At 38.9% G+C, this 17,035-nt stretch overlaps 2 protein-coding genes across 2 annotated transcripts; one reads left to right on the top strand and one right to left on the bottom strand.

Annotated features, from left to right (window-relative positions):
- Window positions 1–3,561: 3,561 nt before the first annotated feature.
- Window positions 3,562–4,050, bottom strand: LOC138879659 (uncharacterized mitochondrial protein AtMg00860-like). The gene has a single exon (XM_070159278.1). It carries the CDS (start codon window positions 4,048–4,050, stop codon window positions 3,562–3,564), a length of 489 nt encoding a protein of 162 aa, XP_070015379.1.
- Window positions 4,051–14,065: 10,015 nt separating this feature from the next.
- LOC104214678 (zinc finger BED domain-containing protein RICESLEEPER 2-like) lies at window positions 14,066–16,721 on the top strand. Its single transcript, XM_070159279.1, has 4 exons — window positions 14,066–14,288; window positions 14,365–16,158; window positions 16,397–16,473; window positions 16,632–16,721. Exons 1-4 carry the CDS (start codon window positions 14,066–14,068, stop codon window positions 16,719–16,721), a joined length of 2,184 nt encoding a protein of 727 aa, XP_070015380.1.
- Window positions 16,722–17,035: the final 314 nt, after the last annotated feature.

A 17,035-nucleotide genomic window follows, 5' to 3' on the forward strand; every position in this document is an offset into this window, starting at 1 on the left:
GAGTACGAGACGCTTTTGGTGAAAGATATTCTTTGATTGCTTGACGTGAATACATGCCGTTGGGTTGCCGTAAGCCCGGCTTATATGGACACGGTTCATTCGACCGTTTGGCTCGGTACATCATTTCCTATTGGAGCCTCATTCGTTATTTCATGGAACGAGGCTGATTGCAAAGAAAGTCCTGTAGGCTCATTGAATCCTTCTTGGGAAGTGCGTGGATGTTGCCTTGTTAAAAATCCTGCCGGTAAAAATCGGTTTCGGGATAAAAAAAACCGATCAAAGGAAAAGAGTGCAACGGATACTTTGAAACCTCAGGGTCCTCGAGCCGGAGCGGCGTCCCGATTGCCTTGGTCGCTAGCCTGCGCAAAAGTTATTGTGAAGTAGAAGATAGAAAGAGGGAGACGTGATTATACCTTGGTGGTGATGGCGCTTTCGAGTTCTGGCATTCGTTTGGCAGTTGCTATGTGGTCCTCTATTTGAATGTGTCTGGGCGATCATCAAAAAATCGTGTGGATGACATGTTGGGGCTCGTCTACTTTGTTCCTTTTGGCTGTTTCTCTTTCTCGGGATTGGTTTTTAGCCCGGTTGCTAAGAAATTCCCAAAGGTGCCCATTATCGAGCAGTCGGGCCACTTCCTCTTGGGGATGCCTGCAATCCTCGGTTCGGTGCCCGTGCGAGTTGTGAAACTCGCAAATCAAATTGTAGTTCCTTTGGGAAGGATCCAAGTGTACTGGTCTGAGCCATATGGCATCCCTAGTTTTGATAACGGTGAACACGATGTCTGGTACATCGACATTGAAGTTGTACTCTAATAAGCGGGGCTCCCCTGTTGGCCCCATGTACTCGTCAAAGCCCCCTCTGTTGAGGGGTCCCCGAGGGTTCTGTCCTCGATTTACCAAATCGGTCATTACGTGGCGGATTGCATTTTGGAGCGTTTCTCCTATCATCGGGGTACGGTTGGTACCTCTCTTTATTCGATCTTTGCTCCTTCGCCAAGAGTCTGTTTGGGTATACTGAGCCCGAAGGGGCTCCCAACTGGTCGTCCTCGACCCTGATCTTTGACTAGTATCGGTTGTGGACATCTGACCAGGTTACAGTGGGATACTCGATCAGATTTTCTTTTAGCTGCCCCGATGCCACCGAGCTACGTCCATTCAGGCCTTGATTGAAGGCCTGCACTGCCCAGTTATCGGAGACCGGAGGTAGTTCCATTCGTTTAGTCTGAAAACAAGACACGAATTCTTGCAGCATTTCATTCTCCCTCTATTTAATCTTGAATACATTGGACTGTCTTGTTTCTACCTTGGTGGCATCGGCGTGCGCCCTTACAAAGGAGTCCGCTAGCATGGCGAATGAATCTATGGAGTTGGGAGCTAGGTTGTGGTACCACATCATGGCCCCCTTGGAGGGCGTTTCTCCATATTTATTCAGTAGGACGAACTCGATCTCATCGTTTTTATGTCGTTGCCCTTCACTACGCACGTATAGGCTGTGACATGTTCGTTGGGATTCGAGGACCAGTTGTATTTTGGGAGTTCTGGCATTCTGAACTTCTTTGAAATGGGTTTTGGAGTCGCTTCCTCTAGGAACGGCCGTTGCACAAACTTCCTCGAATCTACACCTTTCAGGACCAGGGGTGCGCCCGGGATTTGGTCAACTCTGAAGTTATAAGTTTTGACCCTCTTATTGTTGGCTGCTATCATTTTCTCACCTGAATCGATCTTTTTGGTGAGGTCCTCCAGCATTTTCACGATGGCAGGATCGGCTACTGATCCGTCGTTGCTTGACCTCTCCGGTACCCGTTCGGTTGAGGGAGTAGTTTCCGGCGCTACTGTGCTGGGAGTCTTCGAATGGCTTTGTAACTGAGTGATAGCCAACTGTTGTGCCTATAACATTTCAAAAATATCGTGAAGATTAACTTCTTGTGCATCCCGAGTCGGGGTCTTTTGGGCTTCCAGTTGGTCGCCATGTTATATGCTTCTACCGGTGTATAAGGTTTCGTCGACTTGCTGCGCGTCTTGAGAACCCGCGTCCACTGGAATTGGTCCAAGTGCATTATTGGGGTTCTGCGGTGGCGCGCTAATGAGTAGAACAGCCATACCATTCTCGCCATGATTTTCGAGGCAGTTGTTCTCGACCATGTTTACCGAGCCAGACATTTTGACCTGAAATCAAGAGGTCTTGGACAAGAAAAGGTGTGAAAGATAACTTGCGTTTGTGCAATGAAACCAGTAAGAAAATAATCACTATTATTTTTAGCCCCACGTTGGGCGCCAAACTGTTTACCGTGAAAATGGTAACAACAATTAAATTTGTAAATGGGATTCTAAAAATATGTGATCTATTTTTATGCTAGTCATTAGAGCAGTTGATACTAAGAGTATGAAGTTTAACGATGAGATACAAGCTAAAACGGGGCAGTAATCAAACCAAGGGGCTTGCTACCCGAGCTTCGATCTGGTCGATGAGGGGCCTCGGGGTCGATATCCGGCTCGAGCTTGAGCTATCGGGGATAGTCAGGAATGGGATAACAGTTTAAATATAATTAAAGAGGGCTCTTTATGGCCAATACCAAGCAATAAATGAAGAACAAGTATGAAGGCGATAAATGCTAAGAGGGTCCTCGGGTGAGTAACAGTGAGTAAGTTAGAGAGAAGAAAGAGAGAGATATTATTGGATCTTGCGGAGAATAGTTGGAGCAACATAAACCACTTACAAAGTAGTGTGGATCCCCTTTATATAGAAGAGGGAATACAATATAGTATAGAATGCATTAAATGTAAAGACACGGGGATGGGATGGCTAGGCACGATGCTAGACTCTGCTAATGCTGGTTGCTCACCTCGGGAGTTCCCCACCCTCGAAATCTTTGTTGGATCATGGGCGAACCTCGGGGGAGGGAGCTCGATCATAGTCCTGCAGCTTCGAGATACCGATATGACTCCCCAAATGCACCTTAGTGGCGAGAAATATATCCCTCCGATTTTACCGTATACAATTGAGAATTGGCATTACCTCATCTTCCAGAACACATCGCCGAATGATGTTGTCGGCACAAATACGAAACAAAAAGGGTTCCTCCCAATAGTATTGCCTACACTCCCGTAAGAATTTTTTCCTTTTATAAGCTTCCAATCCATTGGGAACAAGGTCACTAACCAAAAATTTAGCAGTGACGGCATACCAAGGAGCGAATGTGCTAGACAATGCCAATATGTGCTCATCTGGAAAGGCATCATTGATTTCAAGGTCTTCTTTTGGTCTCCCTGCCTGATCCGCAACTTGATTTTTTGTCCCTTTCCGATCATTGACTTCAAAGTCAAACTCTTGCAACAAAAGGACCCACCGAATCAATCTTAGTTTGGCATCCTTCTTAACTATGAGATAGCGAAGAGCAGCAAGATCAGTGTAAACTATCATTTTGGACCCCAACAAATAGGCCTGAAATTTTTCAAAAGCATAGACAACGGCAAGAAGTTTTTGCTCAGTCACGGTGTAATTCATTTGAGAGGCATTGAGTGTCATACTTGCATAGTAGATAGGGTAAAGGATTTTGTTATGTCATTGACCAAGCACTGCCCAAATGAGTTCAAATGGAAGGGACCAATCAGGTGTGACAATAATAGGTGTCGTGGTGAGCTTTTCTTTCAATTCCTCAAAAGCTTTGAGACACTTCTCATCAAATATAAACTTTGCATCTTTTTCAAGGAGCTTGTACATGGGATTTGCAATTTTTGAGAATCCCTTGATAAAACACCTATAGAAACCGACGTGCCCCAAAAAGCTTCGGACACCTTTTACTAAAGTGGGTGGAGGAAGCTCGAAAATGATTTCGATCTTTGCCCGGTCAACCTCTATGCCTTGTTTGGAAATTTTGTGACCCAAAACAATGTCCTCGTCCACCATGAAGTGGCACTTCTCCCAGTTTAGCACAAGGTTTGTTTCTTCACATCTTTTGTGCACTTGTATAAGGTTGTCAAGACAATGCTCAAAGGAATCACCCACTATAGAGAAGTCATCCACAAACACCTCTAGGAAATCTTCCACCATGTGCGAGAAGATTGACATCATGCACCGTTGAAAATTAGTCGGGGCGTTGCATAGCCCAAATGATACGGCTAAAGGCAAAAGTCCCATATGGGCATGTGAATATTGTCTTCTCTTGATCTTCCAAGGCGATATTGATTTGGTTATAGCCGGAATAACCATCCAAAAAATAATAGAATGACCTTCTCACTAGCCGATCAAGCATTTGATCAATAAAAGGCATAAGGAAATGGTCCTTGCAAGTAGCACTATTTAGCTTCCAGTAGTCCATGCAAACTCTCCACCCGGTCACTGTTCTCGTTGGGATGAGCTTATTTTTGTCGTTTTGAATCACGTTCATGCCTTCATTCTTTGGCACATATTGCACCGGACTCACCCAAGAACTATCTGCAATGAGGTAGACCACCCCGGCATCTAACCATTTGATGATTTCTTTCTTTACCACCTTTTGCATGGAAGGGTTTAACCTTTTTTGATGCTCCACGCTTGATTTTCTCTCTTGCTCCAATTGTATCTTGTGCTCACAAATTCTGGCAGGAATCCCTCGGGTGTCTGCTATTGTCACCCAATGGCTTGCATGCTCTCCCTTAGGACATTCAACAAGTGTTCTACCTGAACATCATTAAACAAAGAAGAAACGATTATCGATAGAGTGTCATTAGAGGCAAGAAATTTATACCTTAAGTGCGGTGGAATGGCTTAAACTCAAGTTGTGGTGGCTAAATAATTGAAGGCTTGGCGGGAGGAATGACTCTATTCTCTAAGTCAAGAGAAAGTTTCTTTGGTGCATAAGTGTAGGACCCAAGTCCTTCTAATGCATTCACCAATTTCATGTAGTCCTCCATGTCTCCACCATCAAAATTCACCAAAATAGCACCAACACCTCATCAAGGCATTGTTCTTCCATCTTCATCTCGATTGCATATTCTACCTCATCAACAACATCAATGACTGAGATGCTTTCATATGCATGTGGCAACTTCATACCCTTACTCGCTTGAAAGGTAACCTCTTCATCATTAACTCGAAACTTGATCTCATTTTGTCCCGAATACATAAGTGCTCTTCCGGTAGCAAAGAATGGTCTCCCCAAGATGATAGGGATTTCTTTGTTAACAGCACAATCAAGGATCACAAAGTCGGCAGGGAGGAAAAACTTTCCCACTTTCACAAGAACATCATCAACAATCCCCACCGGTCTCTTTATTGAACGATCGGTCATTTGCAATCTCATACTTGTAGGCCTCGGCATACCTAAGCCCACTTGCTTGTAAATAGCAAGAGGCATTAAATTGATGCTAGCCCCATTATCACAAAGAGCTCTTGCAAAATCGCGCAACCCAATAGTGCATGGAATGGTAAAAGCTCATGTTTCTTCTTTCTTTTGAACGGTGGTTGTTGCAATGATGGAACTAACCCGGTGAGTCACATTCACCACTTCATTCTTGGTGGTTTTCTTCTTGGTGATCAAATCTTTCAAATACTTAGCAAAACTCGGCATCTCTTTCTTCCCCAACTGGAATATTCACTGATAATTGCTTGAGAATGTCATAGAACTTCTCGAGTTTGCTATCATCAACCTTCCTAGAAAGTCTTAAAGAAAAAGGAGGAGGAGGTCTAGGAATTGGTGCTAGAGTTTTTGGTGTCTATTTCACATTTTTCTTAACCTCTTGCTGGTTCACTTCTTGAATTTTCACCTCTTCTAGGACTTTTTCAACTTCAACAACAATTGGCACCTCAACTTCTTGTTCGGAATCTTCAAATTCTACCACTTGTTCATTCTCTCCTTGAAGTATTTTCCCACTACGAGTTGTGATTGCCATATAATGAGAAGTTGGACTGCTCACACTACCTTTTGGGTTTGCAACTGTGTCACTTGGGAGTGTTCCTTTTTGCTTTGGATTTTGCTCTCTTGAGAGATCTCTCATTTGCATCTCTAACTTTTGAATAGATGCGGTATGATAACCCACAAGCTCGGTCATATTCCTCATTGAAGTGTCGGATCTTTCTTGATTTTGCAATACTTGTTCAAGCATGTTTCCAACTTGGAATCACTTGAAGAACTTTCCTTCCAATGTGGAGAGTTGGAATATTTCCCCTTTGGTGGAACAAAGGGGTTTGAACTCCGATTTAAAAAGTTTTTGTTGTTATTACTCCAATTCCCTTTATTTGAACTACCTTGGTCATTTCGCCACTATTGGTTGCCTTGCCCTTGCGGGTTAGGCCTTCATTGGTTTTGCTGTCCTGAACCTTGGTAGGGTTGCCTTTGATAACCTCCTTGAGAGTTGTTGACATAATTTTCTTCCTCGTAATCCTCATTTGATGTGGGTTGAACATCTTCCACCACGTTCACCTTTTTTCTTTGGCTTTTAGTGAACATCTTCATCAACACATTGACGTTGGTGGCAAGCACGGAAATTACTTGATCTCTTTCTTGGTTCTCCTTAATCATGTTGGTCAAATAGGAGTACCATATGCAATTCCACCCGTGGTGTCCTCTAAGTTCCAAGCTTGGTTATGTTTTTCCACTATGTCAAGGATTTGTGTGATCCTCGCAAATGTTTTATCCATGAAAGATCCATCAGCTGCATTTGTGGCTATAGATTGATTCATAGGATCCAAGCCCATGTAAATTTCTCCAACAAGATAGTATCCGAAAAATCATGATTCGGCAACCTCACTAAATATAGCTTGAATCGATCCAAAGCCTCATGTAGGTGTTCTCTTGGTAATTGCTTGAAAAAAGAAAATTTTATCCCGAAGCTCAGACTTCTTGCTTTGCGGGAACCATTTAGCTATGAAAGCTCGGACGAGTTCAAGCCAAGAATGAATGGAATTTGTTGATAGATTTTGGATCCATTTCCTTGCCTCTCCAGCCAGTGAGTACTTGAACACCCTCAGTCTTAGGGCATCATCTGAAACGTTATTCTGCTTGTTCATCGCACACGCACCCAAAAAGTTTCTGAGATGTTGTGTCGGATCATCATCGATGGAATTTCTGAAAAATCCCTCTGCTTTGAGCATTAGGATTAAATCGTGTTCCACCTTGAAAGTGGTAGCATCAACTCTTAGAGGGACAATGGCATTTGTATCCTCAATGTACTCATTTATATCCGCAAAAGGATTCTCTTCTTCGTTATGCTCGGCCATGTTTTCCTAGTAACACTAAGCAAAGCAAGCAAAGTGTGATTGAATAGAAGAAGACGTAAAGTAAAGTACACACTAAATAGTAATTTCAAAACTGTATTCCCCGGTATTGGAGCCAAAATTTGATACGCTCAAATTACACTTAAATAGATAGTGTAAGGCGGTCGGTGTCAAATATAATAACCCAACAAGGTTGGGTTCGAATCCCACAGGGAATAGGTGTGAAAAATTTACTTAAATAGTGTAAAACTTGACTTAAGTCGTAATTCTGCTCCTTTAGCTTAAAAAGAGAATGATATAATTGTGAATTAACAAGATAACTATTTTGTTGTGCTAATGTAATTAATTTGATTAAGGAAACCAAGTTTGTGTCCCCATCAATGAAATGTAATACTATCGGTGTTAATATGATATATTTCTAATGGAAGGTCCTTTGATAAGCAAATGGTTTCTAAATGACTACCCAATATTTCCCAATAGTTGGGTAGTATTTTCTCTTTATGATTTTCCAAATATAAAAGAGTTGCAATTAAGAATAACTAATTTATGCCAAGTAGAACCCACTTATTTCTAAGCGATTCTATTAAACAAGGTTTAAAGTCTTGAGTTTTTGATATTCACTTCTACCAAACCCTAACCCACTTTTCCAAGTAAAGATAGAGTAAAATGGAATGAGTCAATGGTTGCAACCACGAACAATAAATAAAGCATAAGAAATGAATAAATATCAACCAACCATTATATATATTTAGTGTTAAACACCCATTAACATTACACCCATTTAGGGTCCACAACCTTAGTATTTAAAACAAGCTACTCATACTAGAATACAAAAACAAAGCAATAAATAAAGTCATAAAGCTTACAAAGGTACAAGATTCTCTCTTCAAATGCTTCCAAAAGAATGGTGTATTTAATGCCTTCAATGTAGTCTCTTTTTTAGACTCAATGACCTACAAAAACCCTAGTAAATCTATCTATAGTGGACTAAAACTTGGGGTCAATATTGGACAAAATTGCTCCTGCAGAGCCCTTCTGCGACCGCATAATGGTTACAGACCATGTATGCGGTCCGCAAATTTGCAGAGTTGATCGCATAATCCCAAACTCCAGTTGCCAGCTTTCCACCGCATTTCCATTATGCAGTCCGCATATCAATTATGAGACAGCATATTCCATCGCCAAATAGCTATGCAGAATCTTCAGTTGAAATTGAGCAGTCATTATGCGGTCCATAGAAGTGTTATGCGATAGCATAATGGACCGCACATTCTTCTCTTCAGTGGCCAGAAATCTGCTTCAGTCTGTGGTGAGTTTGCAGTCCGCACATTACTTCTGTGGCGCATACTTGCAGCATTCTTGCCCTTTTGTGGAATTTTGACTTCTTTTCCATGTTTTCGGGTCTTCAAGTCTCATGCACTACAAAGTACCAAAATGTCATAAGAATTAACTAAAAATGCTTTGAAAGACAGGCAAAAGTTTATGTAATTAGTATTAAAAGTGCCGAAATTCTATAGCACATCATGGCTCTCGTCCCTAGTAGAGAGAGAATTTTAGGCAACCCGAAGAGCCAGTGGATGGAGCAAAATGGGGGAATTTAGAGTGATGTGGCATTAAGTCGGAATTAAGTGGTTCTAGAAACTATGGAATGATAAAGGAAGAATACGATAAGAATGAGAAAGGGATAAGATTGCACTTATTCAAATCATACAGATATGCTACGATTCCAAAACATTGTGCAAGCACGAAGTCAAGGAAAGGAAGTAAGGGTTCCTACCCGAGATGTTATTGATAAATAAGGAGCCAATACGAGACGTAAGTTAAGACAAAGGGAATAACCCAAGAGGGATTATGCGGAATATAGATATGAGAATGGACCAACGAGTAGTTAGTAGTTGATTCAGGAAGAGTCTGGTTATGGCTAGACAAGATGTTATAGATAAATCAACAGATCATACAAGATAAATGTAGTGAACCCTAACATAGGGAATTTAATCTTGCAGATATAACATTGTGACCCTTGAAAAATATTCAGATAGGAGTAGGGGTAGTTAAAGGTACAGTATAAATGTTACAGAAATAAAAGAGAGTCTCACTAGGAAGACAGTCAAAACATCAGTTCAGAAGTAACCATACGAGCATATGAGCGTGGAGGTAAGTAATTAAGGATAATTATAGGTGAGTACGAACATCAAAAAATTTATTGGGTATACGATGTAATAAGCTCGTAGTTTTACAAGAGTCAGAGGGTTTTCCCTAAGTACTACAACAAAAAACTAGCTGATGAAATAAGGAAGAAGGCTTCAACCTAAGCACAGTGACCTAAAGAAGAAATGTCCTTGTAACAACAGTCTCACAACAACATTGTATGCACCCATAAGAAAGTGGCACCTATCGTGGCTAATAAACGGGAAGAAGAAAAAATCAAAAGGTGATATTCAAGATCATGTAGGTTGTATGGAATTCAAATATGTGTGGGCACTAAGATAAGCCAAGTATTCATGCAACAAGTGACAGAATGACCAGGAAAAGCAATTGCTTGCATTTAAAAAAGGCTGAATACATACGGAGACACTTAAAGTTGGCACCAAATTTCACTTAGACACCTTAACCCGGGCTTGTTCCTATTGACCACTAGAACTCCATATAAAATATGCCTATTAAACACAAATTTGATAATTCCAAACCAACACTAATACGTGAATCTCAATCTCTTTTAAAATAGAGACCAAACCAATAAAAAAATTACATGTCAGCAAAATTAAAATAGGCAATATTAAAAATAATCTGACCCAAAATAGAAAGAGAAAAACAGAGCTGATGGCCGAAAATACCGTCACCGGCAGAATCAGCTATCAACCAACTTTAGCTTCAACACATATAAAATGAAAGCTTTTTTGTGTTCAAATCTTGATAAATGACATCCCATGGCAGGTTGTCATTAACTTGTCTATTAATCCTTCTTTTGCTTCGATTCCTCTTCTAGAAAAAACTTTTACCTAGATTAAAATGTGGTTGTGGTGGTGGGCGCCTAGATCTGATAAAGGGGAGGAAATAGCAGTAATAATGGTCAGGTTTGATAAAGAAAAAGGCAGTGATGGTAGTTATCTGACTTTAAGAAGAAGGAGGCGGTGGTAGTGATGATGTAGTAGCAACGCCGAATCTGAAAACGAAAAAGATAGTTGTGATGTTGGTGGTCGGATTTGAAGGAGAATGAGGTGATAATGATGGTGACAATGGTCGAATCTAAAGGAGCAAGAAGAGCCGGTGATTAAGGTGGTCGCCGGCCAGATCTGAAAAAAGAAAGTAAGTGGTGGAGATGGCCAGAGAAGAAGAAAATAGGTTGAAAATTGTTTAGAAAAAGGTAAGTGCCGGAGATTACTTTTTCGGCCAAAAACTATGCATTTGTCGGTGAACAATATACAAGATTAGCTTTTCACGCACCTATATCGGGTGAAATTCACTTTATGTGCCAACTCAGCAAAAAGTGTTTAATTGGAATAAAGTTCATCTAATGTACGTGCTCATGAGGAACACCCTTAAGTTTAGTTATCTAAATGAAAAATCGTGCCAACTTTAAGTGTCTCTGTATGTATTCAGCCTATAAAAAAGTTGAGAAGAAATGAAAGGAATTATTCTATCAATGATTCAAAGATAACTACATTATGAATGCACCAAATATTTCGGAGTATTATCCATACAGCATATATGTTGACAATCATACAGTCGTAGAAGACTCCATATAAGTTAAAAGAAAGGATTGAGTCCAGGTTATAGACAAAGGATTGAATTGTTAGAAGATTGTATCATGGATATTCCATAGCGTCCATGAAAGACTAAAGTAATAACTAATACCATGAGCCGCAGATTGAAAAATAGCTTAAGCCTACATAAAGGCTGATCAGAGGGAAGGGGAAACTAAAGAGTTACATCAACTAAGTAAATTAGGAGTCTAATTATTGGACCTAGAAAAATTATAGAAATCGTGATTAAGAACACTGCAGAATCACTCTTAATATCGAATGTACAAGAGAGATGGTACAGTAGCCATATTCTATAACGGCTCTACAATAAAGCCAGTTAGAAGAGTACCAGCCTCATAAGAAGTTAGTATGAGGCTCCCACAGGATTGTGTATACACCAGAGGTGCAAGTAATATAATAGAGCTTCAAGTCGTGGATATGAATTATACCCATGTGGAAGGGAGGTCATGAAAGAGATAGCAGATGTGATGCGAAATTTTAAGGTAAGTAAGGTAAAGATGAAAAACGTACGAGATACTCAAATACAGAAGGTTGTGAATAGCCCATACTTCAGATAGAAGGCTAGAAGCGCTAGGATTCAGTATCCAGGAGTGATAACGGCATCGTCAGTGGCATATTTTCAAGCCCATGGTTTCTAGGTACTGAGAGGTCTAGCTAAGAGAGTAAAGAAGAGTTAGAGATGATGTAATGTCGCGCTTGATGTTCCAGAATAACATAAGAAAATCTATGGTGCAAGAAAAATGAAGGAAGGTTAGAAGTAGTATAAATAGATACGTGTAGGTCGCAAGCTAAGTATATTAGAACGGCAAGGTTTTAGGAAGACAGAAGTAAGGATAAAAAAAGGCGAGTAAGAAGGTAACGAAAATGGATAAGTCCTTAGGATTAAGCCCATGAAAACAAGAAGAGCTTATGGTTTCTCTAAGTTATAGAAAGCTCAGTATAGCCTAAATGAACTCAAAGGAGTCTAAGACTAGTAGCATTTAGAAGTAGGGTTGTTCAAAACCGATCCGAAACCGAAAACCGAACCGAACCGAAGCTTAATGGCTTACTGGTAACGGCTTAACGGATGGGGAACAGATTAAATTTTTTTTATTAATGGCTTATCGGTTTGGGGGCGGATTATTCAATTTTCTTAACGGATAATCCGTTAACCCGTTAAGAATATAAATATATATATATTTTTATATAAAACAAACCCATATTAGATATATATATATAATTTATTTTTATTTATATATATTAAATATAAAAAAAAACTTGAACTTGAATAATCAAAAACAAACCCATCTTTGTTCTGTCTCTATAGTCTATAGTCTATCTTTTTCTAAGACTAAAACTAAGGCACTCCTAATTCCTAAATAATCAAAAGACAAAATCACAGAAACCCAACCCTAACGCTTAAACCAGCAGCCACCGCCCACCAGTTCTGTCGTCATCGACTTTCACCAGGCACCAGTCTCATTCTCTCTGTCTCGCCTCTCCCTCTCACGGCTTCTTATCTTCTTATCCAGGTACTCTTACTTATGATTCCCATCAAAATCAACATTATCAGGAGTTTGCTAGTCATTTTTTTCTTTTCAATTTATAGTTTTTTCTCACTATTTGTTGTTGAAATGTTGTCTCTCTGGCCCCCGCTCCGGCTCCAGTTGTTGTGGATGAGAAGCCAAAGGGTGTGGTGAAGAAGGAGAAGAAGAAGGAATGGTTTAAGATGATTACGATGACGGAGAAGTTTAGTTGTAGGGCGAAAGATTTGTTTGAGATATTGATGGATGAGAAAAGATGGAAGGGTTTTACGCAGAGTAATGCAAGGATAAGCAAAGAGGTGGGAGGGGAGTTTAGTATATTTAATGGGTCAGTTACAGGTTCAAAGACATTTGATTTAATTGGCATAGTGTTCTCAATCTCCTATGCTTAATGTCATTTCAAACTAGATGCTACCTTACCTGTCGATAAGTTGGAAATACATATATTTTACTTAGATTAGATATAAGTTATTCCACATATATATCTCTGTTTCCACACTCGCTGAATCGGCATGCTATTTATCATTCCATTCATGGACCTCTTTACCACAAAGGAGAGCTCATTTTTGTTATTGCTTAGGCAATCTCCTTTTCCTTTTCAGTGCTACTCTTCTAAATATTTATAAAATGTTGCTATTTGATGTTGTGCCAGTCGTTGTTTTCTTAATTTTTGGATCTTATTACCCAATCCTATAATAGCCATTAATTTGATCACTTGTGTAAATTTCAGGGTGCATTGCTGATCATTGGTTATGTATATCATGGTTCAGGTTCATAGCCATATATTTCTTTATAATGTTCGTATACTGACTAAGCAGTTGTTTATTCTATCATATAATCTTCTGATCATATAATTATGGATGAAAATGATCTCCTCTATCATCTTTTTCTAAGATTATTGCACACGGTTATTCTTTTATATGCCTTCTGAATTACAAATACTTTTTGTTGTCTCTGGTAGGTGGAAGAAGTCCAGCAGATGCTTTTAGTAAACTTGAAGGTAACCATCTATGACAGCTGAATCAAAATTTTGCATTTTATGACAAATTATTCCCCAGTTACTAGAACATTCTGTTTATATATCTAAGGGAAGTGATGTAAAATACTATAATTAAAGTATTCGTTTGTCCAAAAAAATGTATTCTTGTGAATGCTTGAAGTCTTTAATTGCAAATAGATCCATAACATGGTATTTGTAAGAAAGGCTTGATTTCTCATGTAGATTATGTGTGCTCGGTGTAACAACAAGGAATCTGTCATTGGTAAATGGTAATCTTACACTTACAGCCTTACAGGAACTAATGTAGAGTTGCAGGAAGGCAAATTAATTGTTCAGAAATGGCGGTTTGGTAGCTGGCCTGATGACGTCCAGTCCACAGTCCAAATTACTTTTCAATCCCATAGTAATCTTAGCACTTAATTTGTAAATAAGCTAAAGAACACACAGGGCCAGGTTATATAGTTTGCTAAAATACATACTCAAGATGTTGGTGACCTTTTGTATACAAACGAAGCGTTAGTATTGTTTACAACTTGATGTTTTTATTCTCATTCCTTTTCTTTTATTGTTGCAGTGACTCATACATGGCTGAAAATATACAAAGTGATAAGGTAATGATGGGTGAAAGTGGGGCTTCTAATTCAAATGAAATAAGTCAAGCTCAAACAATGGAGTCAAATATAACCAAAAAAAGGAGAAAAAGGTCTATTGTGTGGGATCATTTTACAGAAATTATTACTTCTGAAGGGAGTACAAAAGCAAAATGTGACTATTGCTTTATTGAGTATGTATTTAAGACCAAAGACGGTACGTCGACACTTCTTTCTCATATGCTTAAGTGTCCTAAACGCCCTACTATTGTTGATAAAAACAATCAAATTAGGCTTTCAATCTGCTCCGGGGGGTATTCAGGGTGACGTAGTTGTTGTTACTTGGAAATTTGAACAAGAAGAATGTAGGAAGGCATTATGTCGCATGGTAATAGTTGATGAGCTTCCTTTTAGCTTTGTTGAGAAAGAAGGTTATAGAGACTTTATGAAAGTGTCGCAACCTTATTTTCGGATCCCTTCCCGTAGTACTGTAACTAGGGATTGTTTTGATCTTTTAAATGAAGAAAAGCAAAAGTTGAAGAGGTTTTTTATAGAAACAAAACAAAGAGTATGTATTACCACTGATACCTGGACTTCTATACAAAGAATCAATTACATGTGTATCACTTCCCATTGGATTGATAGTGAATGGAATATGCATAAGAGAATAATTAATTTTTGTCCTATTGTTAGTCATAAAGGCGAAGATATGGCAAATGGTATTGGTAGGTTCTTATGTGAGTGGGGGATAAATAAGATCTTCACTGTCACAGTTGATAATGCAAGCTCAAATGATGTGACAGTAAAAGAATTATCTAAGCAATTAACAAAAATGGGAACTAATTTGATGAATGGTACTCACCTTCACGTGAGATGTATGGCTCACATCATGAATCTTGTGGTCCAAGATGGTTTAAAAGAATCTTCAGTGTCTATTGAACGTGTTAGGCATGCAGTGAGATATGTTAGGCAGTCTCCTGCGCGGTTGAAGAGGTTTCAAGAATGTTTTGATGCTGAACAACTCAATTCTAAGAAAACATTATGCTTAGATGTTCCAACTAGATGGAATTCCACCTACTTGATGTTGCGCAGAGCTATTGAATTTGAATGTGCATTTTCACATTATGCTTCTAGTGAAATTGGCTTGAGACATTATCTTGAGCATTCTTATATTGATATTGGAATTCCTACAGGTGAACTTTTGAGTAGTGATTGGGATAATGTAAAAAGAATTACAAAGTTTCTTGAAATCTTCTATCTTCTTACTTTGAAGATATCTGGATCATGCTATGTTACATCGAATATTCATTTTCTTGAAATTTGCGCAGTTGCTGTCTATTTGAAGCAATTGATAGCAAATGAAGATATAGTTTTAAGTGAAATGGCAAAGAATATGAAAGAAAAATTTGATAAGTATTGGGGTGATCTAGGGAAAATGAACAAGATAATTTTTATCTCATGTATTTTGGATCCACGTTACAAGATCGAATCAGTTGGCTTTGCACTTGTAAAGATATTTGGTGTAGATCCGGGGGCAACTATACAAGCAGAAGTAACGAAGTACATGACTTCATTATTCAGTGAGTATGTAAAGTCTAGCTCAAAAGGTGTTGTGCTTGCTTCATCTTCAGATTGTTCTTCATTGGACACTTCGACTTCCGGGCTTTCTGGAAGTCAAGCAAGCACCCAAAATATAGGACTTTTAGAATCACTCATGCAAGATATAAAAAAATATAAAAGTGGGAGTGGAGGTGTTGATACTAGAACAGAGTTAGATAAATATTTAGGTGAAGAAACTGAGGATGACACTAAAGAATTTGATGTTCTTCTTTGGTGGAAATTGAACTCAGCTAGATTTCCTATTCTTGCGGAGATGGCTCGTGATATATTAGCTGTTCCGGTTTCAAGTGTGGCATCCGAATGTGCATTTAGTACGGGAGGACGTCTTCTTGATTCATTTAGGAGTTCATTAACTCCTAAATTGGTGCAAGCTCTAGTGTGTCTTCAAGATTGGCTTCGAAATGAAAAATTAAAACAACCCATTAGTGTTGAGGAAGATCTTGATAAAATTGAGCAGCTTGAACAAGGTAATAATATTGTTACTATATTTGTTGTATATAAGTGTTGTTGATATACTTCTATTTATCGCACGACTCATTATTTTAATTTTTTCTTCAGATTTAGCCAACAATGGAAAAGACCCTTCCGTAATTGACGTGTAGTGTTAATATATTTGGTAAGATTATTCATCGGCAATTCTTTTTCTGAAACTCTTCATTTCTATGCTTTACATTTCCATTAGTCAGTTGTGCTGGTTTTGGTCAGAAAGATTTGTTGCAAACAACACAAAAAGTCTAATTCGGAAGAACCATTTTGGTTATCCAACTGAAATGCAATATCTGGTTAAAGCTTCTTCACTTATGTGATTTGCATTTTCTATTAGTCAGTTGGGCATGTACTTGGTAGACTAATTTCTAGAATGTCAATTCTAGAGTTATAAATGAACATTTGTTGTTTGTGCCTGACACGCTCTTGCATCTTAATGGGTTTTGTGATGTAGGAGGACCTTTTGGAGTTGCAAGACGAGAAGCTTACTTCAACTATGAGAGAACAACAACAACGGGCACTTGAGTTTTGGGAGTTGCATTAATGTTTGGCATTCTGCAGTACCCCTCAAAATAAAGCGTCTTGCTCGGGTATTTTGTAGTAGTATTAAGTACTTTTTCGGCACAAAATGGAAGTGGTTTTTGTTAAATGGTTGGGCGCAAAGTTTTGTTTCTGTAAGTGGTCTTGAATGTTGAACTATTGGATTGGTTACGAAGTTTGTCTCTTTAGTGTTTCCTCAGTTTTATCCAACACTGTTTACTATTAATACTTTGTATTGTTGTGGACTTGTTTATTCATTAATGCAGCTATTTAACAGGATCAACTATTAATACTTACTTACTGCATATCAACTGAAGT

This window comes from Nicotiana sylvestris, chromosome 10 (assembly GCF_000393655.2).
Source record: "Nicotiana sylvestris chromosome 10, ASM39365v2, whole genome shotgun sequence".
Classification (NCBI taxonomy): Eukaryota; Viridiplantae; Streptophyta; class Magnoliopsida; order Solanales; family Solanaceae; genus Nicotiana; species Nicotiana sylvestris.

What these genes read in the sequence shown, in the direction of transcription:
- LOC104214678 (XM_070159279.1), top strand. Translation starts at nt 14,066, where the DNA reads ATGGCTGAAAATATACAAAGTGATAAGGTAATGATGGGTGAAAGTGGG. An exon ending in TGTATTTAAGACCAAAGACG is followed by an intron (nt 14,289 to 14,364) that starts GTACGTCGACAC and finishes CAATCAAATTAG; the next exon opens with GCTTTCAATCTGCTCCGGGG. An exon ending in CAACTGAAATGCAATATCTG is followed by an intron (nt 16,474 to 16,631) that starts GTTAAAGCTTCT and finishes TTTGTGATGTAG; the next exon opens with GAGGACCTTTTGGAGTTGCA.
- LOC138879659 (XM_070159278.1), bottom strand. Translation starts at nt 4,050, where the DNA reads ATGGTGGAAGATTTCCTAGAGGTGTTTGTGGATGACTTCTCTATAGTG.